This window comes from Silurus meridionalis, chromosome 4 (genome assembly GCF_014805685.1).
Source record: "Silurus meridionalis isolate SWU-2019-XX chromosome 4, ASM1480568v1, whole genome shotgun sequence".
Lineage (NCBI taxonomy): Eukaryota > Metazoa > Chordata > Actinopteri > Siluriformes > Siluridae > Silurus > Silurus meridionalis.
Window position 1 is genome coordinate 39,418,512 of NC_060887.1, and position 27,062 is coordinate 39,445,573.

At 37.8% G+C, this 27,062-nt stretch overlaps 1 protein-coding gene across 1 annotated transcript; it reads right to left on the reverse strand.

The window, feature by feature from the left end:
• Positions 1-3,125: 3,125 nt before the first annotated feature.
• zgc:163022 (putative ferric-chelate reductase 1) lies at positions 3,126-26,457 on the reverse strand. The gene is made up of 16 exons (XM_046846433.1): positions 26,308-26,457; positions 19,113-19,293; positions 16,784-16,917; positions 16,585-16,682; positions 14,854-14,929; positions 13,926-14,144; positions 13,625-13,726; positions 13,176-13,320; positions 9,983-10,096; positions 8,010-8,125; positions 7,715-7,801; positions 5,492-5,583; positions 5,341-5,399; positions 5,109-5,246; positions 4,720-4,745; positions 3,126-4,642 (listed from the first exon to the last, which is right to left on the reverse strand). The coding sequence occupies exons 1-16, from the start codon at positions 26,440-26,442 to the stop codon at positions 4,553-4,555; spliced, it is 1,812 nt and encodes a 603-aa protein (XP_046702389.1). The 5' UTR covers positions 26,443-26,457; the 3' UTR covers positions 3,126-4,552.
• Between the last annotated feature and the right edge of the window lie 605 nt (positions 26,458-27,062).

The window sequence follows — 27,062 nt, forward strand, 5'->3', positions numbered from 1 at the left end:
ACAGTGCTTTAGGGGAACATTGTGCACAGGAGGTGTGATTATGTGCTAATTAGATCACTCCAAGCCGAACACAACACATGGCTTCATATTTCCTTCAGTTACGAGTCTCTCAGGATGGAGTGTGTGGGCGAGATGTGAGGAATAACATTCTGCACCGAAAGCCACAGCGGAGAAACGACTCCAGCAATATAACACACAATAACAACATCCAACCTAACGCAATAATCGCTCACTTCTTCAACATGACCCTGAACATGGTGCATTAACCCTTCACTTCCTCTATCACTGCCCAGTACTGTCTGTATGTCTGTCTGTAATGTTGTCCCATATACAGTATTCAAGCTCCTCAACAGTTCTGGGTTTTATTTGTTGTGTTTTTCATTTGATGATTGATTTGTTATAGAAGCATAATTGCAAGAGTGAAAGGGAAAGTTTATAGGACTGTGGTGAGACCTGAGATGTTGTATGGTTTAGACACAGTGGTGTTGAGTAAAAGACAGGAGGTGGAGCTGGAGGTAGCAGAGCTGAAGATGCTGAGATGTTCGTTGGGAGTGATGATGATGGACAGGATTAGAAATAAGTTTATTAGAGGGACAGTGCATGTAGGACGTTTTGGAGACAAGGTGAGGGAGGCGAGATTAAGATGGTTTGGACATGTGCAGAGGAGGGACATGGGGTATATCAGTAGAAGAATGCTGAGGATGGAGACACCAGGAAGGAGGAAAAGAGGAAGACCAAGGAGGAGGTTTATGGATGTGGTGAGGGAAGACATGCAGGTAGTTGGTGTAAAAGAGGCAGATGTAGAGGACAGGGGGGTGTGGAGACGGATGATCCGCTGTGGCGAACCATGATGGGAGAAGCTGAAAGAAGAAGTTCTTCGTTTCATGATGCCAAATGTTTTGAAATGATGAAAGTTCTAAACTGCAGTTTAGACCTAGACCAGTTGTAACAGATGCAGTTTGCTTTCAGGAACTTGATGCTTTGGGAACGTGCCCAATCCATGCTGTTTTTGTGGAGGGTTAACCTCAAGAACCATTAAGATGATGTGGGTAAATAATATAAACAGTCTACATGTAGTATATTGGTTTAGGACTACAATTACCATGAACAGATTTACACTCAAGTCTTCATCAGTAAACAGTTGATAAAATTCACAATGATGGAACTGTGATGGATGGACATTTGGTGCTGAGGATAAGGATGGGTTCCCGTTTGAGTCTTGTTCCCCTCAATGTTTCTTCCTAATTCCTAATATCGTCAAGGGAGATTTTCCTTTGTATATATTTTGCTCTTATTTGCTCAGCAGCTCGAAGTTTCTAGAACATTCTTTGAGTCATTATTCAGCATAAGAAAAATGAAATTGTCCAATATTCTTCAAGAGATGTTCCTTTGTTGAAGAATTTAATTATTAGTTGTTTTTTTTTTTTTTTTTTTATTCCAACTCACTGCCTCCATAGATGCCCAGATCTTCATCCAAGTATAAATTCTACCCTTGCCTCTACAGAAGCCCAGCTCTTCATGCATGTATATTTTCTCTCCTTGCCTCTACAGAAGCTTAGATCTTTATCCAGATATTGTATATGCATGTGTGTTGGGGGTACATGCATGTGGTAAGCATTTACATGTTGGTGAGGTGGAAACTTCACACACAGTTGGTCACCCTGACCTCACGCTGGGGAACAAGATATCTACAGAAAGCATAGAGACACCAGAGGGTGCTGATGATAAGGTTCTATCTTATCACACCACTTCTACAGAAACCCTGAGCATGTATAAGATTTACTTTTTTCTTCTGGTTGAAGTAAAATTCTTCACCGATATCAATTCTGGTTCGTTCTCCAGCCTCCTAATCAGCACTCAGGTGTGTTCCTCGGAGCAAAGTCCAGATGACCTGTTTCAAGCTTTCATACTCCTTTATAGTGAACCATAAACACACTCAGTGTGACTGCGGTCTGAGATAAAAATCAGCCGGGTGAAAGAAGACACTGTGTTTTCCTGTGAACTTGATGTTAAGCTCATGGCATTATAATGAGGGCCAAGATAAAAAGATAATATAGGAAGAGGAAGGTTCTCGTTTTTTTCTTTGCATTTGGCAGCTGCTCTTATCCAGTGCAACTTACAGCTGAGGGTTAAGGACCTCGCTCAAGGACCCATCAGTGGCAATGGTGCTGAGATATGAACTCATGACCTTCTGGTCCCAATTCCTCCAATTTGTCCACCCATTAAGTATGTGGTTCTTAACCAGATTGTTAGCACACAATTGGATTTGTATGACATCCCTAATCTAAATAAAGAAACTATATTTGATTTGTATTTGAAACAATGAAACATCTAACTGTTCCAAAAAAGTGTGGTATCTAATCTAGAGGTGTCTAATATTTCACTTTGGGAGATTTATATATAAACAGATAACATACACCCTCATATCAAATGTTTGGAGACACCAGTGAATAAGATTGGTATGTTTTTTCAACATCCCATTCAACAGTTAGTTCCCATTCACTGAAATAATAAGCTCCACTTTTCAGGGAAGATGTTTTACTAGATTTATGTGGAGATTTGTATTCATTTAGATACAAAAGTCAGGTACTGATGTAAGTGAGGTGAGGAGGCCTGGAGTGCAGTCAACATTCCAAGAAATTTCAAAGGTGTTTAATAAGGTTGGAGCTCTATTGCAGGAGATCTTGCACTCCAACCTATGGAAAGCAGATCTTCATGAAGTTGGCTTTGTGCACAGAGGAATTGTCATGGTGTGGATTTGGACTGTAATTAATAGCAGTTTGCACAAACAGTTCTGCATTGAAGCACCTCTTACTGAACAATCCATCTCAACAATGATGGAACTGTAATAGATGGACATTTGGTGCCACCCAGATGAAGTCGAGCCTGGTTTCTTCTTTATAAAGTTACGGGAAGTTTTTCCTTCACCACATTCGCCACTGGCTCGATAGTTGGGGACAAAACCACATATAGATGGAAGATGTGGTCAGGTGTATGTATACTTTTGGTCATTTTATGCATATATGACCACCTGGCAATAAACTCAAAGAAAATAATTAACAGAAACGATTGTGTTTTTTTTAATGCTAAAATAAAGATATGAATACTAACTAATGAGAAAAGAGTCAGATTTAGAAAAGAATTTAATATATTTAATTTAAAATAGAATTTCATATATGTATATATTTTTATATTATATATGTATATACTGTATATATATATATATATGGCATGGATCATATATGAAAAACAAACTACGATTAAAAAGGCAGTATAGTATATAGAAATACAAAACATCATACATATGCAGAACTCTGTTCTATACAATGCATAGATAAAGTTTAGGGGCAAAAATTTGTACACCCTTAGTTCAAAATAAAGAAAGAAACCTTGTTTCCAGCTCTGGTTTGTTCGTGTTCAAAAGATGATTACAATAATAGCAAATATTTGCATCCATCTTTCTGAAAGTGAAAAATTCATAAACATCATATTTGTAAAGGCAAATATTTGCATTCAAGCAGAAAGTGTAACACACACACACACACACTCCATTTTTTCTCCCTGGTTATTCCTTACAGTCATGTGAAAAAGAAAGTACACCCTCTTGAATTCTATATAGTGTTAAGTATCAAGATGTAATAAAAATCTTGTTTTCCACATTATTGTCTTAGAATTAGATGAATACAACCTCAGAGGAACAACATCAGGTGACTTATTATAGAAGAACATAAAGAAAGCGATTGTGAAAAACGTATTGCACCCTTACTGATTACATAAGGATTAAGAGGCAGCCAGGTGGCACTAATTAAATGCACTTATTTTAAGTGATCATTAGCAAGTGTGAGTGCCTCTATAACAGCCCAAGTTTTAGCAGTTCAATGGTCTGGAGCAGGTGTGTGTTAAAATATTGACAAAAAGGGAAGACATCAGAAGGATAAAAGAAAATCAAGAGAGTCAACCTGGGAAGGGTTATAAGGCCGTTTCCAAACAATTTAAAGTCCATTTTTTTACACTCAGGAAAATTATTCACAAGAAAAAGACAGTTGCTTTCTTTTTGACAAGACTAGCTTTGGTCAGATCTATCATCAAGCCACATTTATTTATTTATTCTTTCTCTGAGGAAAAGAGAAAAGAAACGGGCTGGAGAGAGAATAACCATTTATAGATGCTATTATAAAAATAAAAACTTGTTTTATGAGCATGAAATGTAACTGTAAAATGATTATAGATGACTTTATACTCCTAATAAATTCACTGTAACAGTGATAAAAGAGGAATAAAACACTGGGGCATGCTGTTGTTAATTAACATGAACAACAGTGACCTCAATACAGCACCAGAGGGAAGTTATGGAAGGGTATTTGAAATAAAAAATGAAAACATATCCCAAACAGAAAAAAAACCCTGTTATGAATAAACTGAAAAAATCAGAACAAATAGAAACAAACTCAGGGATTATTTTATGTTTACAGAGTATTTACCTGACTACAAAAACAAAAATCCTGAGCTTCTATTTATAATTTTTTTAATAATGGGTTCCTTGTTTCCATGGTTACGATGCTCCAATTCCGACGAGCAGAGCCACAAGGAACGCCAGGTTCCCCAAGAAGAAGAGCAGGAGCAGGAGTACGCCTGTTCCCACCTAAAAAAGAGGTAATAGTGGAGGTAAATCATGAGATGATTTCACACACACACACACACACACACACACACACTTACCCCTCCAACACTGCAGCTGTCCATATCTGAAAAACAAAAAAACCTTATAAGGTAAGAAGAATGAGTGTGTGTGTGTGGTGATGGGTGTGTAGAAGGCGTTGGGTGTGTAGAACGCAATGAGTGTGTAGAAGGCTATGAGTGTGTAGAAGGTGGTGAGTGTGTAGAAGGTGGTGAGTGTGTAGAAGGTGGTGGGTGTGTAGAAGGTGGTGGGTGTGTAGAAGGTGGTGGGTGTGTAGAAGGTGGTGGGTGTGTAGAAGGTGTTGGGGGTATAAAAGGTGTTGGGGGTATAAAAGGTGTTGGGGGTATAAAAGGTGATGACTGTGTAGAAGGTGTTGGGTGTGTAGAAGGTGTTGGGTGTGTAGAAGGTGACGAATTCTGAAAGCTTTTACCCTTTTGACTGTATTTGTGATATAAATCTTGGCAGAGAAAAAGCAACGCCTCCCAGGCCACAAATCCACCCATCACCTTCGGCATCCACTGTGACTCTGAGCTGTCAGCCAGCATGAGACCGGTGAAAATTGCCGCCACTGAGCACGAGATGGAACGAGATAATATTTAGGTAAGTGTGGAAAGACAAAATAAAATTAAAGAAAGGATAAAACACGAGAGTAGCGTCCTCACCTGCTAACCCTTTAATCGCTAATGCATTGATGGAATGAATCCAGTTGAAGACAAACCTCCTACAGGGGACAAAGTAGTGAGCATCATGCCAGCTATGTGTCTTGTTTTCTGTATTCATTTATCTCTCTCTCTCTCTCGCTCTCTCTCTCACCTCTCATCCTGTGGTGTGCAGCGGAACATGGCACCAATGGGTTGAGCAAAGCTGAGGATCATCACCAAACAACCCAGAACTGGATGAGCTCCCTAAAACACACACACACACACACACACACACACACACACACACACACACACACACACACACACACACACTATTAATAATGCGATAGACTGTGCAGTGTGTATTACACATGTATAATGTAAGGTGCAGTGTGTAATATATACACAGTGTACATTGTATTGTATTGTGTAGTCATACAGTATAGTGTGTATTGTGCATTATGTAATCTATTGTGTATTGTACATGGACAGTATAGAGTGCAATGCAAAGTGTACAATTGTATGGATGTACAGTATCTCACAAAAGTGAGTGCACCCCTCACCTTTCAGCAACTGTTTTAGTATATCGTCTAAAGGGACAATACTGTAGAAATGGAACTTGGAAAAATTTTAGAGAAGTCAGTGTGCAGCTTGTATAGCAGTAGAGATTTACTGTCCTCTGATAATAACTCGACATACACAAATGTGTGTATTTTGTATTAGAGCAGTTAAAATTTGGTGCTTTGAGTCCAATTCTCTCATACTGACCACTGGATGTTCAACATGGACCTCGTGATAAAGAGTCTCTGAGGATTTAAGAATTAGAATCGTTGCTCTACACAAAGATGCCGAGGCTGTAAGAAGATCAGTATCACCCTGAAACTGAGTTACACTACAGTGGTCAGGGTCATACAGAGGTTTTCCAAGACGGGTTCCGCTTGGAACAGACCTCAGGAGGGTCCATAAAAGAAGTTTGAGTCCTCGTGCTGTGTGTCAGCTGCAGAAGCTGCTTCAAAACACAGATGCATGAGTGCTGCAGCATCGCTTTAGAGGATGCAAAAGCAGAAGATTCACTTGTCAGTGCTCAGACCGTACGCCACACACTGCAACAAATCTGTTTGCATGCTGTCGTCCCAGAAGGAGCCTCTTCTAAAGCTGCTCACAAGAAAACACACAAAGTTTGCTGGAACCATTTTCTGTGGTCTGATGAGTCTAAGATAAACTTGTTTGGCTCAGATGATGTCCTGCATGTGTGGTGACACCCTGCTGAGGAGCAACACGGAAATTGTGTTCTGCCTTCAGTCAAGCATGGTGGTGGCAGCATCATTTAGGGGCTGCAGGGAGGTGGTAGCTCATTTAGGGGCTGCAGGGAGGTGGTAGCTCAGTGGTTAAGGCATTGGGCTTTGGATCAGAAGATCATAGGTTCAAATCCCACCACCACCAAGCTGCCACTGCTGGGCCCTTGAGCAAAGCACTAAAACCCTCCCCTGCTCAGTTGTAAGTCGCTCTGGATAAGGGCGTCTGCCAAATGCCGCAAATGTAAATGTAAATGCACGAGTGCTGCTGGTAAACAGCAGGAAAACATGGATTCCAACATGTACTGTGGCATTCTAAAGCTGAACATGCCCTTCCCCCTTCAGAAACTGGACCGAACGGCAGATTTCCAACATAATAATGACACCAAACACACCGTTAAGTTGAAAACTGTATTTCTGAGGAAGCTGAAGGTGATAAAGTGGCCAAGTATGTCTAAAGACCAGAACCCTATTGAGCACCTGTGAGGCTCCTCAAGCGGAAGGTGGAGAAGGAAGTATATAGTCTTGTGTGTAATGTGTGGTGTGTGATACTAAAAGTGTTGTGTGTAGTGTAATATAAAGTGTGTGTAGCTGTTTTGTGTGTAATGTAATATATAGTGTGTGTAGCTGTTTTGTGTGTAGCGTAATATATAGTGTGTGTAGCTGTTTTGTGTGTAGTGTAATATATAGTGTGTGTAGCTGTTTTGTGTAGTGTAATATATATTGTGTGTGTAGCTGTTTAGTGTGTAGCGCAATATATAGTGTGTGTTGCTGTTTTGTGTGTAGTGTAATATAAAGTGTGTGTAGCTGTTTTGTGTGTAATGTAATATATAGTGTGTGTAGCTGTTTTGTGTGTAGTGTAATATATAGTGTGTAGCTGTTTTGTGTGTAGTGTAATATATAGTGTGTAGCTGTTTTGTGTGTAGTGTAATATATAGTGTGTGTAGCTGTTTTGTGTGTAGTGTAATATATAGTGTGTGTAGTGTAATATATATGGTGTGTGTAGCTGTTTTGTGTGTAGTGTAATATATAGTGTGTGTAGCTGTTTTGTGTGTAGTGTAATATATAGTGTGTGTAGCTGTTTTGTGTGTAGTGTTTACCCCACTCCAGTCTTGTTCGTATGAAAATACCAGGATAAATGCGATGATAGTCGCTGCAACTGTGAGCAACATCAGTAACACATGAGCCTGTGGACACCCCACACACACACACACACACACACACACACACACACACACACACACACACGAGTTCGGTTTTCATTTAGAGTACAGGAGTTTATAATGAGATGGTCAGTAGTGTCAGTACAGTGGTGAATATTGTCAATCAGTGGTTGTGTTTATTACAGAGATGTTTGTGTATTTTACTGAATTTTACAGAAACACAAAAACTCACCACAAACCAGAAATCTTTCCCACAGAACTTTTGTCCCGGAGCGGCTTGCTTCAGGAAACGCGCAATAAACATGCCCATACTGCCCGTGGTCATCCACGCAATCAACATCAGACAACCTGACAACACACACACACACACACAATTACATTACATATATATACACACACAATTACATTACATACACACACACACACACACACACACACACACACACACACACAATTACATCACACACACACACACACACACAATTACATCATTCAAACACCATATCACACACACACACAAACACACGCACACAAACACACGCACACACTTACATCACACTAACAGACAATTACATCAGAAAACCGATTACATCACACAAACAATTGCATCATGCAAACACCATATCTCACACACACACACACATTTATATAACACAAACACACAATTACATCCTGTACACCGTAAAATCACAAAACACACAATTACATTACACACAATTACACAATGCAAACACCATATCATAAAATCACACAAACATTACATTGCGCAAACACACACACACACACACAGTAACTATACTCTCACACACACATATTACATTTCTTATTATGATGAATTATATCGTGTTTGTGTGTGTGTGTGTGTGTGTGTGTGTGTGTGTGTTACCGTGTGCTTTAATGATGTCTGGAAGCTTTGATTCACTTCCCAGAGCTACAGGACTGCTAATGTCCACCTTAGTGCTGCTGATTAGAGGTGTGGTCGGTGCATCTGGATCACACCTGTCAGAGTACACAATACAAACACATTAACTACACACTCACAATTTCACTTTACACATAAACTACACACTTCCACAACACAAAACTATACACACTTTTCCTACACACATCAATTACACATACACTTTCACTTTATACATCAACTACATACACACAATTGAACTACAGACATCAACTACACACTTTTGCTACACACACTTTTGCTACACACACTTTTACTACATACACACACTAAGTACACACATTTTAACCATATACCGAACTACACACAAGTTTACTTTACACATCAATTACACACATCAACTACAAACACTTTCACTGCACATGATATCTACACACACTTTTACTACACACATCAAATACACACACCAACCATGCACATAAACTACACACACAATTTTACTCCACACACCAACTACACTCACTTTCATGTCACACATCAACTCACACACTTTGATCACAAACATAAACTATACATAATTTCACCACTCACATCGACTACATACATTAACCACACACATGAACTACACACTTTCTCTACACCCTTTTAACTACACACAACTACACACACTTTCACTTCACATATACACTACACACACCAACTACACACTTTTACTTCACACACCACACTATACACACCTAACCACAAACATAAATTGCACACACTTTAACTACACACACTTATATTATATATATATACACACACAATTACATTACATACACACACACACACACACACACACACACACACACACACACAATTACATCACACACACACACACACACACAATTACATCATTCAAACACCATATCACACACACACACAAACACACGCACACAAACACACGCACACACTTACATCACACTAACAGACAATTACATCAGAAAACCGATTACATCACACAAACAATTGCATCATGCAAACACCATATCTCACACACACACACACATTTATATAACACAAACACACAATTACATCCTGTGCACACCGTAAAATCACAAAAACACACAATTACATTACACACAATTACACAATGCAAACACCATATCATAAAATCACACAAACATTACATTGCGCAAACACACACACACACACACAGTAACTATACTCTCTCACACACACATATTACATTTCTTATTATGATGAATTATATCGTGTTTGTGTGTGTGTGTGTGTGTGTGTGTGTGTGTGTGTGTGTGTGTTACCGTGTGCTTTAATGATGTCTGGAAGCTTTGATTCACTTCCCAGAGCTACAGGACTGCTAATGTCCACCTTAGTGCTGCTGATTAGAGGTGTGGTCGGGTGCATCTGGATCACACCTGTCAGAGTACACAATACAAACACATTAACTACACACTCACAATTTCACTTTACACATAAACTACACACTTCCACAACACAAAAACTATACACACTTTTCCTACACACATCAATTACACATACACTTTCACTTTATACATCAACTACATACACACAATTGAACTACAGACATCAACTACACACTTCTACTACACACTTTTGCTACACACACTTTTACTACATACACACACTAAGTACACACATTTTAACCATATACCGAACTACACACAAGTTTACTTTACACATCAATTACACACATCAACTACAAACACTTTCACTGCACATGATATCTACACACACTTTTACTACACACATCAAATACACACACCAACCATGCACATAAACTACACACACAATTTTACTCCACACACCAACTACACTCACTTTCATGTCACACATCAACTCACACACTTTGATCACAAACATAAACTATACATAATTTCACCACTCACATCGACTACATACATTAACCACACACATGAACTACACTTTCTCTACACCCTTTTAACTACACACAACTACACACACTTTCACTTCACATATACACTACACACCAACTACACACTTTTACTTCACACACCACACTATACACACCTAACCACAAACATAAATTGTACACACTTTAACTACACACACTTTTACTACACATATCAACTGAACACATAGACTAAACACAAACTTTTACACACTTTTACTAAACACTAACTACTCACATCAAGCACACACTTTCATTTCAGATATATATTACACACTTTCACTACACACAATCTACAAATGTCAACTGCACACTTTTATTATACACAACTACACACAATTTCACTTCACACATCAATTACACACACTCACCATACACACCAACTACACATATACACGACACACACTTTCACTACACACCAACACACATTAACTACACACACTTTTCCTACACACCAACACACATTAACTACACACACTTTCCTAAACACATCAACTACACACACTTCCACTAAACACATCAACTACACACACTTTCACTAAACACATCAAATACACACACTTTCATTCCACATATAAATCATGCACACTTTCACTAAACACACAAACAACAAACAAACTACAAGTATCAACTGCACACACTTTCATTGTTCACATCAACTACACACAATTTCACTCCACACATCAATTACGCACACTTTTACCAGACACACCAACTACACATATAAACTACACATCAACTATACACACTTTCACTACACATTTTATAAAATGTACCAAAAAGTGCTCACTGAAATGCAGTGAGAACACACACACACACACACACACACACACACACACACACACACACACACACACACACACAGTGCGTAAATATCCATATTGTTCAGATAAAATCTGAGTCTGTTGACTGGTGTATACAATACTGTAATATCTAAACTCACAATCAGGTTGTTATTTCTCACACACACACACACACACACACACACACACACACACACACACACAGTGCGTAAATATCCATATTGTTCAGATAAAATCTGAGTCTGTTGACTGGTGTATACAATACTGTAATATCTAAACTCACAATCAGGTTGTTATTTCTCACACACACACACACACACACACACACACACACACACACACACACACACACACACACACACAGCCCTGCACTTCGAATACACTTATTTACACTACAGATACAATTTATTTTTAATTTTTTAATTCTTCATGGTATTCTAGTTTTCTCCATCAGGGCATGTTTACAAGAAGTTTACAAGAATATGATAAAAACAAACAGCAAAGTAAGTGTCTGAAAGAGAAACAAAACAGGTGAATGTTCTGGCACACACACACACACACACACACACACACACACACACACACACACACACACACACACACACATCCCTGCATGACCACAATGATCAGTTACACTGTGAGATATGGAAAATTATTATTATTTTGGGATAAACACAGCAGCTGAGTCACATCAGAACTGTATAGGACTTTTTTTTTTTTTTTTTTCCGTGAAAAAATTTCTACACATAAAAATGTGATTGTTTGTTTTACACATGTTGAATGTTTTATTTAAAAAAAAGTATTTAATTCAATAAACACATTTTGTGTGGTTTTTTATGTTTATATGTAGATATATTGTGGGAAATCCCTTTTTACTTTCTTTTTTCTATTTATTTATTCTTGAGTGGAAAAAATATGTTATAAAAATACGCATTGAGGATTGTTTGTATTTGATGCAAAAAATATTGTTTCGAATATATATATATATATATATATATATATATATATATATATATATATATATATATATATATATATATATATATATATATATATATATATATATATATATATATATATATATATATTCAAACAATATTGTTTTTTGCATCAAATACAAACAATCCTCAATGCGTATTTTTATAACATATTTTTTATATATATATATATATAATTGAAATAGGTAACAATCATTTAATACATTAATTCATTTCCTAATATTTTTAAAATTCATTGTTGAATTTTTTTATGTTGAGTTTTAGTTATTGCTATTATTTCTGGAAATGAAATTATTAGAGAAATCACCTGTGAAATAAGGGGAAACACTATATCTCCAGATTTCCTTTTGCCAAAATCAATTTAAGAAATCATCTATAAATGTCCAGATGTTCCACTTTATTTCCATTAAATAATCCTTCATTAGTATGAAAAGCAGGTTTACACAATGAGCATCCAAACGTTCAGCTCAAATACTTTGCCTCTTGGAAAACTTGCCAAAAATGTTCTTCACTAGTTGGAGGTTTTCCTTTGTGCCCTTTGGAAACAGAACTTTCTTTCACTCGGTGACTGTCCACTTCTTCTGGGTTTCTGCCTTTTGCTAAGTTTGTTGCATAGAAAGAAACGCGCATGTGTCTCTCAAAAACCATAAAAGACTCCACGCTTTTCAGGTGCTGCATGTGTTAGTGTACAGTTCATGGAAAGTGTGTGAGTATGAACACTATTGTGTTTCAGCCTGGATATTAACTTTGTGTGTGTGTGTACCGTTGCTGGTGGCCCCGTTGGCGAGGAAGATGTAGTAGCTGTTGGAGGATGTGGTGCTCCTGGTGGTGCTGATGGTGTTTTGGGATGTAAAGGAGCAGCTGATCACTCCGTTATCCTCTGATTTACTGATTGCCGTCACATTCCCCTGCCACACACACACACACGCACGCACACACACACACACACACACACACACACACGATCATAGATATATACGTATATATAAAGAAAATAAATTAATGTGTATATGTATGTAGGTGTGTGTGTTTGTATGTGTGTCTACGACAGTGTGTGTGATTGTGTATATGTGTGTGCGTATGTATATCTGTGTCTATGACTGTGTGTGAGATTGTGTATGTGTTTATACCTGTGTATATGACTGTGTGTGTGATTATGTATATGTGTGTGTGTGTGTGTGTGTGTGTGTGTGTGTGTGTGTGTGTGTGTACCAGTGAGATGGTGGTTGGTGTTGTAGTTCCTGTAGAGAATGCGTGTTGTATCTGGATCAGACCATTTGAGTCTTTCCCACATATGTAGATATCATCATTCCCCTTTAAAACACACACACACACACACACACACACACACACACAGTCAGTGCTCAGTGGAATTCAATGTAATGAACAGACAGTAATGCCATATTCAGGGGAAACAAGTGTGTGTGTGTGTGTGTGTGTGTGTGTGTGTGTGTGTGTGTGTGTGTGTGTGTGAGAGAGAGAGAGAGAGAGAGAGAGAATGAGATGTCCACACCATCTCCTTGTCGTCTGAGAAGCCGATGGAGACGTAGCCGGCTGCAAGACCAGTGATCTCGAATTTGATCCCGGACCCTGAGGATGAGGGGGTGGCAGACATGAAGTAGCAGTTGGAGTTTGCAGGGTCGCAGCCGGTCGGTTGGCTTAAACACGTCTTAGTGGTGCCACAGCCTGAGTTGGAGATGGTGGACGAGGTGGACGTGGACGTGGACTCAGACTGGAGCAAAACAATCCAAAGCCCGTATAATGTCAGTAAACAATCACATACAATTTGTCTGGTTGCGTCTTTGTCTGTCTGGATTTCTGTCTGCATTTCTGTCTGTCTGTGTCTTTGTCTATTTGCCTCTCTCTCTGTCTGTCTGTGTCTCTGTCTGTCTTTATGTCTGTGTCTATGACAGTATTTATGTCTGTCTATACAGTATATCTGGACTTCTGTCTCTCTTTCTGACTGTTTTCTGTCTGTATTTCTGTCTTTATGTCTAATCATATTTCTCTCTCAGTATCCCTGCTTGCTTCTATCTGTCTCTATCTGCATCTGTGTATAAACGTCTGTACGTCTTTACTTATGTCATTGTGAAACTCGCTATAGAAATCTGTCTTCCTTTGTCTATTTGTGAGTCTGTGTGTGAGTCTGTTTACATTTGTCTGTCTCTATCTGTCAACCTGCTTTTTTTTTTTACTATATCATAATTTTAGATGTCTCTCCTACAGCTATCTTACACTATAACACCGTTTGGTGGTTCCACTTGATTTTCCCAAGTAGAACTTGGTAACCTTTTTCATAGAAACATCCCTTGAGGAATCCTTCGACTGCATCCAGCTTATGGATGCATTTCTTTATTCTGTCTGCACTAAATTTCAGCTTAAAACAATGAAGTTAAACATGAAAATGTGTTGCGTATAGAAGGAAGACTTCTGGGTCTCACCGATGTGCCGTTGTAGGTGATCTGAGCGCTCTTCACTCCCACCCAGAAGATGGAGTAGTCACGCACAAATGTTACACTGAGAATGAAACATGTGCATTGGGTTACACAAAAATCAGTACATAAAAAAGTCTGTTTCCATTTACAGTTGGTTAACAACAGCACAATGTTCCTGAGTTCTGGAATTTGATTGGCCAGATGTCGAATAATTCAATACTTTTCAACTCAAGGTACGGATTACATTAACCAATTATCTATTAATCTCAAACAATTTACTGGTTGTCCAAAATTCAGCTGTTAGGATTCTGACTAAGACACATTTCTCCAGTTTTGGATTCGTTGTATCTGCTCCCTGTCAGATTCCACATTCATTTTAAAGTTCTAACGCAGACCTTTAAGACCCTACATGGTGCGGCACATCGTCGACACAGCTTTTAAGATTCCGGTCTCTTGGTTGTTCCTCCTACATGTTTACGCTCTATGGCTGATCAGGATTATTCCTCACATGCACCAAAGCTGTGGAATTCTCTCCCCACTGAGATCAGACATGCCGAGTTTTTTACTGTTTTTAAATCTGCTCTAAAAAAAAAATCACTTTTTCAGGATAGCATTCGTGATTTTTTATTTATTTTTTGTAAAGTATTCTGTTTATTTACTTATGTTATTTTCCTCATTTATTATTTTTCTTATTAATTATATTACTATTTTTTATTTCCTCATTTCTTTTATCTTTATTTAGATTTTTTTTGTTCTTTGAGATGCTACTTTTGAAGAGAATTGAATAAAATACAGATTTTTTTATTAATCATTAAAACACTTGTTATCATTTATATTTGTTTTGTATTCAAGAAGCGCCAAGTCAAGACCATGACCAGAGTCTGTCAAGACCAAGGCTGTGAAGGGCTGAGACTAAAACAGATCCAAAACCAATGCGGCTGGCACTGGCAAAAAGTCTGGCTCGGGCATAGACGCTACTTAAACTGTTATTGCTCACGAAATTTTAATCATCATTAATACCTTTTATTTGTGTCTTTTGTGTCATTGTATTGACCGCTATTACTTTGCTCTGCTCATGGTCGTGTTTCATAAATGCATGATTCATTTAATTTTTCTGCTTGGAAACATGACAATTCCGCTATGGATTTATTTAGAAAAATTTTTAATGGCAAAATAGAGCACAAAAAAGGGGATCTGCCCTTCTTTTTTTCTTTTTCCATGTTTTCTACCAGATGTCACCAGAGTGTTCCTTAGATTCTTGCTTAGTTTTGAACATTATGCAGGCTTCTTCTTGTGAGTTGTTTCCTCATCTTATCATGTATAAGTGGTGTCCTTTTTTTGTGATACTCTTTGCTTTTTGTTTCAGCTAAGATTTTAGTTGTGTACACTTAATTTTTGTATATGGGCTTTTGTTTTCTGTACTTTGGTCTTCTTGATTTGAAATATATCAATTTATTTATTTATTTTTATTTATTTTGTCTTTTACATTTTGTGTTTGAACTTTTTAAATAAATTATGGAACTTCAAATTATTGAAGCCATGGAGTATTTTTTTAGTCTGTTTGAGTGCGCAAATGGCTCCAGTATAGGAAAAATCAAACACTATAAACAGCAGGGTTTTATTTCAACTCTATTTAGCGATGAGATTAGCGATGATTCTATGCTTAACTGAAATCTAAACAATCATGTTCAGGCACTAGAATGTAAGAGGGAAAGGAATGGAAGCAATATTGTGTACCTGAACTCAATGGTGTTGAGGTTACCAGATGCTGGTGCTTTCCATTTGCTCTGGACCTGTTGTTTTGACTTATCTGATGTATGCGAGACGGCCGAGTTCTAAATGTCAAGCCAAAAATAAATGCTTTTTTTAACTTCTCACCACAACTTATTTGTCTGATTTAATAATTGCATAGATTGTGAAATGATCTGAGACTTACAGACAGTCCTGAGCAGGTCAGGAGCTGGGAGGTAGTGTCCACCACAGTGAAAGTACCCATGGGGCTGTTGCCTCCCACCAGCCTCGCTTCCAGGAGAAACCCGGTAAATCCCGCCGAGTTCGCATTTAGAGTCACTGAAATGGCACAGTTGCATGTTGAGGTAATGTAAATTTATAAATTTATGACCACTGAAATAAATTCCACTGATTATCTCTTCATCATGGTTGGTGGATTTATTTATTAGGCATTAAGTGAACATTTTGTCCTCAAAGTTGATGTTAGAAGCAGGAAAAATGAGCGAGCATAAGGATTTGAGCGAGTTTGACTAATTGTGACATCTAGATGACTGGGTCAGAACTGTTTTAGCAGCAAAAGGGGGACCAACACAATATTAGGCAGGTGGTCATAATGTTATGGCTGATCATTGTGTGTTTGTGGAGTAGCACTGGAGCAACCCCAGGGGATGTTCATTTTTGGTTGATTGAAGTTACTAAGTTTTGAGCAAAGAATACAAATATGCTAGTCATGTGACCTATTTGCATTTACATTAATTGCAATTGGCAGACACCCTCAGACATCAGACACCCTTTTCCAGAGCGACTTTCTCAACAAGCGTTTATAATAAAAATCAAAACTGTTATAAATTGAGATGAAAAGGCACATGGTCCAAATCAAATGGCACCCTAAGACTGTAGCCCGGGCCTCAGTTTGCTATTGGTACACAATAACACCAAATCTCTGTGGAACTGAGCAAATGCTAAACTGGAGGTGAGACATGTTCAATACTTGTTAGCTTTATTAGCCTGTAGCTCCAGAACATTTTAGCCAACTGCCTGAAGTCTGAGGGACATTTTCATTTAGCGTTATACAGTTTTTACTGTGTTGTGGGTTCCTTTTTTTCTGTTTTTGAATGACTTTTGTATTTCACTCTCAGAAACCTGACCACTCTTTTGTATCCACACTTTCTTTAGCATTAAGAACACTTTTGTAACTGAGCTCGAAAAGGGGTTGGGCACGGCGCTAGCTCTCTCTCTCTCTCTCTCTCTCTCTCTCTCTCATATTCCTTGTATATGTTTTATACTACAATTTTTTAGCAAGTAAAAGATCAACTTTAATACACTGATAATGATGATGTTTGCTGTTTTTGTTTTCCAGCAAAGAAGTCCTCATACCAGGTATTTAGATTTAACTCAGATTTCACCAAAGGGCACTGGGATTATAATCACACAATTTCACATGATATTGGATGTACATGCTACGGCTGGGAGGTTGAAAAGCTACTATCTTCAAGTGACGGATGAAGATCTACTTCTTCCTGAAACACTTAAACTAACACTATCCAAGTTTGCTTTGTTAAAAAAGCAACACCTCTCGACACAAGTCTGATTAATCTTAAGTTTTCATTTAGCGCAGCAGTGTAGATTTATTCATTGATGGAGATTCAAAGCACTTTTTTGTACATCGCTCTGGAAAAGGGCGTCTGCTAAATGCCACAAATGTAAACTGGATCTCAACTCTGTCCTACAACTACAATTTTACAACAGATTTAAAAGATAATGTCATTAATTTGTGTATATGGATTGAAAAAATGTGATAAACTGGCACCAGGGTATTGTGAGGAAAGGCTTATGCTTGGACAAAAAATACAGGTTTCAAAACTTTACGAAAAAATATTTTTTTTGCTTGTCAAATGTACTTTACAGAACAGTGAAATTCTTTCAAGCTGAAGTCAGAGCAGAGGGTCAGCCATGATACATCACCCCTGGAGCAGAGAAAGTTAAAGGTCTTGCTCAAGAGCCCAACAGTGAAGCTAGTCAGTGCTGGGACTTGCATTCCTGACCTTCTGTTCAGTAACCCATAGACCGTATGAATTTCTTCTTCGTTAATAAAACCAAGGAATAAAAGATTTGTTTATTTTGAACGTCTGGACATGATTATTGTTGAGGATAAAATATTAGATGTGAGGTGTCTGATTTGAGGAAGACATTGTAGCTTGTTTACACATGGTTAGCGCCATCACTTGGTTTATACAGGTGGTGAACCAGGTGTGTTAACAACGTGTTTTTAGGTGAAACTGTGGGTCCTATTAAAAGGTAAGAATCTTTTTCAAAGAAAGTTGGGTTCTGTATTTTGTCTCTTTTATTATCTTTTTTTTTTTTTAAGTTAACAAGTCAAAATGATGTTTGATTTGCATGTATTTGCATTAGCATGTTGCTCATCTTCCAGTAAAGACAAACAGTGCTAGCAATGTGCATGTCTGCTATTTGCTAACAAGCCTAATTTGTCTCATTAGGACCAGCCGTGTAAATTGTACAGCATGGTGTCTTACCTGTGATTGTGTCTCCTTCTTTATAGCTGCTTTTGTCTGCTGTAACGGTGTAAGGAGCAGCACTCGTCTGAGCTCCGCTTCCATGAGAAGGAAGCATGTTGTCACAACTGGACGAAACTTTCCCATTGGGGTAACTTTCACACCTCCACACACAGGACAGGAGCACAAGATACAACCACATCTACACAAACAGGCAGAGATGAACAACTGATTAGAGATATACAACAACTTATGATTATTGGCAAAGGGGATACGAAAGTTTGAAAGGGTAACAATTTCTCCTGATGATTGTTAAGTTAAAATGTACCGTAATTTCTGGATTATAAAGCGCACCCATATATAAGTTGCACCCACTGAATTTTACAAATATTTTTTATTTTTAACATAAATGTACTAACTACACTAATGTACTTTACACAGGCTTTAACGAAAGACACGTTACACACGGTGTAACGGGTGAAATATGTTGCGCTTCCTTTAGGAGCAGAGCGGTATTTTGGAAAAAGACCGGCACAGCATTTTTCCGGTATTACTGTGTGTGTTCAAGATGAGGATTATGTCCTTATTATTTTCTGATGCTCATTTCTAAATTTCTTTGACTAACCCGTAACGCTGTTGCCAAGAAAAATAAAAAAGCACGAGTTTTGGAAGCTTGTCTGTGCTTATATGATTTCTATTGCAACTGGAGTTAGCGAGCTCTCCCTTCACCCAGACTCAACGCGTTACAACGGCTTGTCTCTAAACAGTAGCCTACCAAGAAAGTCATTGTTCACTGTCTTCCTCCTTCCTTTCACAACTATTTCTCTCAGAACGCAGGTGAGGTGCGTTTTTTCGTTTCCGTTTCGAATATTTCATTGGTCTTATTTTATGGTGCTCAGTTTTTTGGCTTGAAGTTTGTGAAACCAGGAAAAAAACAGGAAAAATTCATAAATTAGCTGTTTCATTGTTTAAGCTGCGGGGTTCAAAACGTGGGAAAAAAGTAGCGTCTTATAGTCCGAAAAATACGGTAAGTGATATTAGTTTTTATAAAAATGCAGAACACGGTCTTGTCAAGGTTAAAATATTTCCATTGCTTGGTATTGAGAAATTCTGAATGATAATTCTACTTTAAAGTCGACCTTTTTTAAACCGTGTTTGCTGAACATTGTTTATGACTTGACGGTGTCCTAAAGGAATATAAATACTGATATAAACAGAAGATTGACTATTATTGATTTGGTTGATTTGGTTGTAGATTACAGCTCAAGTAAAGAAAATCTAGTTAGGGAAGTGGATAAGGCTTTGGCTTACATATCAGAAGGCTGGGGGTTGCCAAGCATCCACTTTTAAGGCTTCTGTATTATAGTTGAACACCCGACTATAATAAATGTTTTGCTTTGGGGAAGACATTGTAGGATTCTACAGAAGGTGAATCAGGTGTGTAGGTGACTTGTACTTAAAAAAAGTTGTACAGGTTTTTGAAAGTAAAATTAATTACCTGCCGTTTTTTAACCTCCTCTAATTACAAGAGTTTAGCATCTTCCAGTCCCTAAGAATGAATTTTCACCTCTGAACTTGGACACATTGACAACACAGTAAAGCAACCTGACCATTCTAAATTCACTACAATCCAAAAATGTGTTTTTATTTTTTCCTTAAAAAAAAACAAAAAACAAAAACAAAACAAAAAAAAAGAACCCTACCACCGTGCCCAATGGAAACCCAAGCTTCTAATCCTTTAATTATCCAGTTTCAATCCTTAAATCCCTCAATTATCCTTTTAATCTGTTAAATCTGTTTATCCCTAATGATTATTTTCATTTTAGGAAAGGTGAAGGAATATTTTGAAGTGTACATGAATGTTTGGGTTCAGTGTGATTGGAGAGTGTGTGTGTGTGTGTGTGTGTGTGTGTGTGTGTGTGTGTGTGTGTGTGTGTGTGTGTGTGTGAGAGTGTGTGTGTGTGTGTGTGTGAGTGAGAGAGAGCAGATCTGGTGTACACTGATCAGCAGGACTCCATAACCCTTAAGCAGAGCAGTAATGTTATAGAGTAAAGCTTGTTCTGTGGACTTCAAAATTACAGGATGAAATGTACACGCTACATTTGGGAAAGTTAGCGCTCAGTGATTAAGGCTCTTGGGTTACCGATAGGAAGGTCAGGGGGTTCAAGCCCCAGAATCGCTATAGTGCCATTTTTCGACTTTTGAACAAGTCCATTAACATCTTAGGGTGCTGCGTCATGTCTGTCCCCAGCGTCTGAATATGCTGGGATATGCAAAGTAAGAATTTTACTGTGCATGTTACAAGTAAAATGCCTCTTTACCCTTTATGATATTTGGTTTATGGTTTAGTTTTAGCCAAGCATCAGATGAAAAAATACACCAGATCCTTTTGCCATGAACTCAAGTTCCCAGCAGCGAAGAACAGAAATTGTGTGATGTTACACTCCATGGTATTGGGGTTTTATAGCTTATATATGCGTTCAGGTTTATTTCATTTTGTAGCTTTGTGGTGCTGGGATTTGAACTTGTGACCTTCTGATCCAGACTCCACTGAGCTCCCACCTCCTTATATGAAAGCAGAATTTAGGGATTTTAGCTTGTTTGTGGTTCATACAGTAAGTATTTGTTTTACCCAGCTATTCAATTTAAATGTAAAATGTATATTGTGTCAGCTGTGCTCTTTCAATTCTGGGTGGAGTTCTTTTCAATTGGAAACCACTTATTGCAGCTGAGGATGTTTTCCACATGAACAGCCTGAAGATCCACAAGGATTCTGTAGAGGGTTAAACTCAAATGCTATAAAGTTGTCAGGACTGAGACTCAAACTTGGGTCATGCAAGTGAGAAGCAGAAGCTTTAGCAGTCTGCCATTAGTAGGTGCAAGAAGCCAAGTAAGTGTCAGCAGACAAACAATCGATTCCTTATTTTAAATGTCACCCTTCAACACAAAAAGAAACGGAAAAACCTCTGAAACCTGAATATACAAACACCAACAGAAGCTGAGCAATTATCAGTCCTCAATATTTAAAAAACACAAAGCAAACAAACGCAAACACAAAGTTTTACAAAAGAAAGAAAACTCGAGAGAAGTCGGGAGGCTCTGGAAACACAAACCCGTGACTAATCACACTTCTTAGAAGAACCGAGGAAACTGAAACAGTGCAGGAGACAGAAACTCTAAACGGGGAACACGGGAGATCACGTCCATGACATAACAAACATAACATAACATCAAGAAACCAAAAATAGAACACGGAGTCATCAAAGACTAGACAGCCAAATACAGCAGCATGTGGGAAAGAAAGAAGAGAACTTGTTCTTTTTTTCACTAATGGCATCTAGGGAGACTTGAAAGGCTCAAGAAAGAATGTACGAGCACATACTGAAGTCTGGGCAAAAACACACTCAAGAACTGGGACTTACACCAGGAATTTGGGAAACAACAGAAGATTCAAAAACATGATTGGTAGAAACAGATCACATCAAATCACATAACATTGTTCAAGGTGTAGGCGGTAGGGGGTAGGGTGGAGGGGGCCACTGCTAACACTGCAAGCACAGTCATATGGAATTTCCCAGATCTTGACATGATGTCCTCAAGAATGATTTAAATAAAATGGCTGAACATTAAGTTTAAGAATGAGAATGAGTTCCTTTAAGAGTTTGGTTCCTCTCAAGGTTTCTTCCTCGTATCATCAGGGAGTTTTGCATGCCACCCTCACCACTGGTTTGCTCATCAGAGGGGAAACGTATAGAGATATATTTCTGTCATCAGAATTTAATTGTAATCTATGTATTTCTGTAAAGTTGCTTTGGAACACTGTGTATTGTCAAAAGTGCTCTACAAATAACGTTGAAGTTGAATCTGTTGGCTCAGCAGGTTTTTATTTGAAATTCCTTCCCCTGCTGACCAACAAGTAAACACATCTACGATACTCCACATACAGAAACCCAACAAACTTCTGACTCATAATGGCCATCAATGTCAGTGTACAGTACTTATTTATTTTTACTCCTAAGTGTTTATCTGTCTCCAATGGACTCCACCACTAATCCAGTCCAGACATGATGTCACTCACTCACTCACTCACCTGCCCACTACACTCACTTCATCCTGAATTATATCCACATATTTATCCCTGTTCCTTCACCAAATATCTCTGAGAGTTTTTCCCCTTCCTGATATCATATAAAACAATGGGCATCACAGAATAGGCACTACATTGCCAAAAGTATCGAACACCTGCCTTTTTCAGCCATATGTGGTTTAACCCCAAAATGTTACCACAAAGCTGAAGGCATACAATTGTTGGAGGTCATTGGATGCATTAGGATGACATTTTCTCTTTACTTAAACCTGTTCTAGCATGACAATACCCCTGTACTCAAAGCCAGCTCCATGAAGATCTGCTTTACATGGGTTCATCAGTACCCAACTTTTCTAACACACTCCAAAATCATGTGGAACATCATCTCAGAAGAGCGGAGGTAACGATTAGAGGATGACCGATTAAATCCGCTTCAATTGGTGATTGCTGGAAATATCGACAAAAATCCATACCGATTTTTTTTTGCTGGATTGGCTGAGAAAAATACGTCAGATCCAGAACAGATTGGGTTCATGAATCTGTATGTCAAATTCCCAGTCATTTCACTCCTTTGGTGCGATCACAGACACAACGCAAGGTCCGTAGACAGCAGACGACTGGAATCCGGATCTGTTTTTTGTTCTAAGTGAAGGAGTTCATATCTATATATTTGTTACAGATCCGGCTGTGTGAAATCAGATGCGGCTCAACGTCGCCTCCTTGACTTATCTATTCATCCTCCTATACATGCAGCGGATTCAAGTTACAGCCACAATATTAATTACACTAAATTCTTATGGGTGCACGAGACAAGCAGAACCTGAAGTGTGTGTGTGTGTGTGTGTGTGTGTGTGTGTGTGTGTGTGTGTGTGAGCCTGCACTATACACCATTAAAAAAAGTAGATCAAAATACTGCAAACTTCTAGCCTGGAAATGAAGAAACTTTCTTCTTATTATATATACATATTCATGAATATACATTCCAGCATTATAAATTAAAAAGTTTATCCCTCATGTTTAATGCCGTTTTAGTGTCACATAAAAAAAATTAAAATAAAATCCAACGATTACGAGAAAAAAGTCGTAGCAGCACCAGCTGAAACACTGATGTAACCATCGATATCCTTGGAGTCGACCACTAGCCACCATTTCTGACTGAACAATTAAGAGAGCCAGTGGTGGAAAAAAAAATCTCACACAACAGAGATGGTATAAGGAAGAAACCTTTAGAGGAACCAGACTCAAAGGGAACCTTCCTTCATCTTCAACAACAAATGCCGATTTATGGTTCCATCATTGTTGGGATTTAAGTGTAAGATTATTCATGAGAAATGTAATCCTTCACCAGAGAGTTTACAATAATTACAGTCCAAATCCATTCTCAAGGTTCATGGGTTTAACCTTCTGGAGGAACTTTATGGATTCTTCTTCATGAAGAACCATCCTCAGCTACAGCCAGGGGATTCCAATAATTCCACATAAAGAGTGTTGTTTTTTTTAACTTCTGGATTGTGTATATCTTATTGTATAGCTTGTGTATACAATATATGTATACAGTGTTTTTTGAGTGAAGTATAACTTTATTGGCTCTTAAGTACAGAGAGAATGAAATGTCAGTATCCAACCTGTATGGCAAAATCAATCAAATCTAACAGTAACAGTCTGTTTATATCTTCAGCCCACATTGAGCTCATGTTCTTTCCATGATGATCCAGTTGTTGTTGGGTGTGTTTCATATTTAGACTCTGCAATCTGCCTCAAATCCCCCCAAACCCCCACACACCCCACACGCCTGTGTATTTTTATACTTCAATACAAGGTTTAGAAGAGATGTCGATCCTGAGTTTTGTGTAATAAGAAGTTTAAGGTACAGAGATGAAACAGTGTTGGTCTAATTGTAACTGATTCTGTGCCTGGTCTTAATCTGTGCTTAATCTGGGTCATTTCTGCATATATGTACATATATGCAGAATCTATTCGCATGTACAGTAAACAAATCAGATGTATAGATGATGTTTTTTTTGTGAAGATTTGTTATAAATGTACAGAAAAATTGGCAGATTCACCAGAGAATATATCTAATTTCAATATTGTTTAAAAAAAAAATTATAATAATCCATTCACTTGTAGATGCCATTTAATAATTTAGAGAAATAGGAGGCAAAAACACAGCTGCAGTTCCTCTATAATTAAGAACTACATTTATCTGAACGCAAACCTTAAGGTTACTTTAATATTTGATGTATAGACCACAGTGTACATGTACTACTTTAATACAAAAGTATAAAAAAGTTGAAGTGTAAAAACAGCTGCATGTGTTTTATAAAAATAATTTCATAAATAAATATTTAATGGCTATTAAAAGATGAGGATCTGAACATGCGTGAGCAAAGCCACTGTCTTTCCCTGACATTCTACGCATCAGTTCCTCTATTAGTTATTCACGTGATTCAAAATTTTTCTTCTGGTCATATTCTAATTATTTTATCTTGATTTTAATAAATTTTGTTCTCGTTTTGTTCAAAACTTCCCGTCTCCTGCCTGTATCTCATCACACTTTCAACAGAACACAGTATTTGTTTTTATTGTTTAAGTGGCTTCGGAATTAAACGTTCATTTAAAATCGTTTTGATTTAATTCTCTCTCGCTTCTTAAAATCAAATTTACTGCTGTAACTGCATTGAATCCTGAGCATCACTAGAAGTGTGTGTGTGTGTGTGTGTGTGTGTGTGTGTGAGTGATTGAGTGGTAAAAACACCACTTCAATATCACTTTCAAAGGTTAAAATTTGATATTTATATTTATAAATGTGTATGTGTTTCCTCGCTCATCTTTGAATATTATGGAACTCAATGGTGTTCTAGTTAATAAACACTGTGTGGTGAAGTCAATTCAATAGTTAACGACTGCAGATGAAAATTAAAGAAACCGAACAGAAGAAAAAATACATTTTGGACAATGTACAAACATCCCACAACACAATGCCAGAGAAATACCTGACACTCTATAACACACAGACTACACACACACCATCCTGGATGCAGTTTTAAAGCGGATTCCTGTACAAACACTGCTCGGTTCTTGTATAAAAACAGACAAACTTTAAAGAAAAAACAGACTTGGACTCACCCTGGCTGCAGAACAAGTGTGGCTTTGAGGAGACGTGTATGGGATTACAGCTTCCAGATAATACACGGCAGACTGACTACACATTCCTCTGGGAACCTTCTGTTGTGGGCGGAGCCTCACCTGGCCAGGTGACATACATGCACGGGGAATTTTTTTTTCCCTTTACATGCTGTAAACACATGCCAAGAAAAAAAAAAAGAGTGGGGTTTTCTATTAACACAATTCACATGTTTTTATATGAATAAATGCATGTAATAGATACAGTTCTTTGTTTGTAATTGATTTTAATTAGCATTTACAATTTTTAAAAATGTTGTTTAATTTCACCCTTTCCTGATTTGTGTGGTCTTTTCCTGGTCAATTTGAAGTTTTAATCATCCATGCAATACACCTGTACACTTTTTAAGTGTGTTTTATGTGAGAGATGGAAGGTGATAAAAACAACTTGTCCAGGGGGTGACTGCTGTAATCTGATTAAGCAACCTGCCTGTGTTCCATACGTCCTGTGTCACTGGTGTTAGCTTTTTTTTTTGTGGTAGGTGTAGAAGGTAACAAAAAAAAACCTCCAAAATGACATTCTTGTTCAGGTGACAGTAAATATGAAGCTAAAATTTGAATGAAGGCTTTGAGGGAATGTACAGAGGGTAGTCTGTCATTGCATTCCAGCTGCAAGTTATTTTAGTTCTTTTGATAGACTCTGAACCAGGAACTAATCTTTTTGGAATTTCTAAAAAAAGTATTTGAGAAGAATTCAT

Excerpts from the sequence above, each read along its gene's own strand:
- zgc:163022 (XM_046846433.1), bottom strand. The coding sequence starts at position 26,442 with ATGTCACCTGGCCAGGTGAGGCTCCGCCCACAACAGAAGGTTCCCAGA. Across the intron at positions 13,727-13,925 it reads TCTCAGACGACAAGGAGATG|GGGAATGATGATATCTACAT; the intron begins GTGTGGACATCT and ends TGTGTTTTAAAG. Across the intron at positions 5,584-7,714 it reads ACGAACAAGACTGGAGTGGG|GGAGCTCATCCAGTTCTGGG; the intron begins GTAAACACTACA and ends TGTGTGTTTTAG.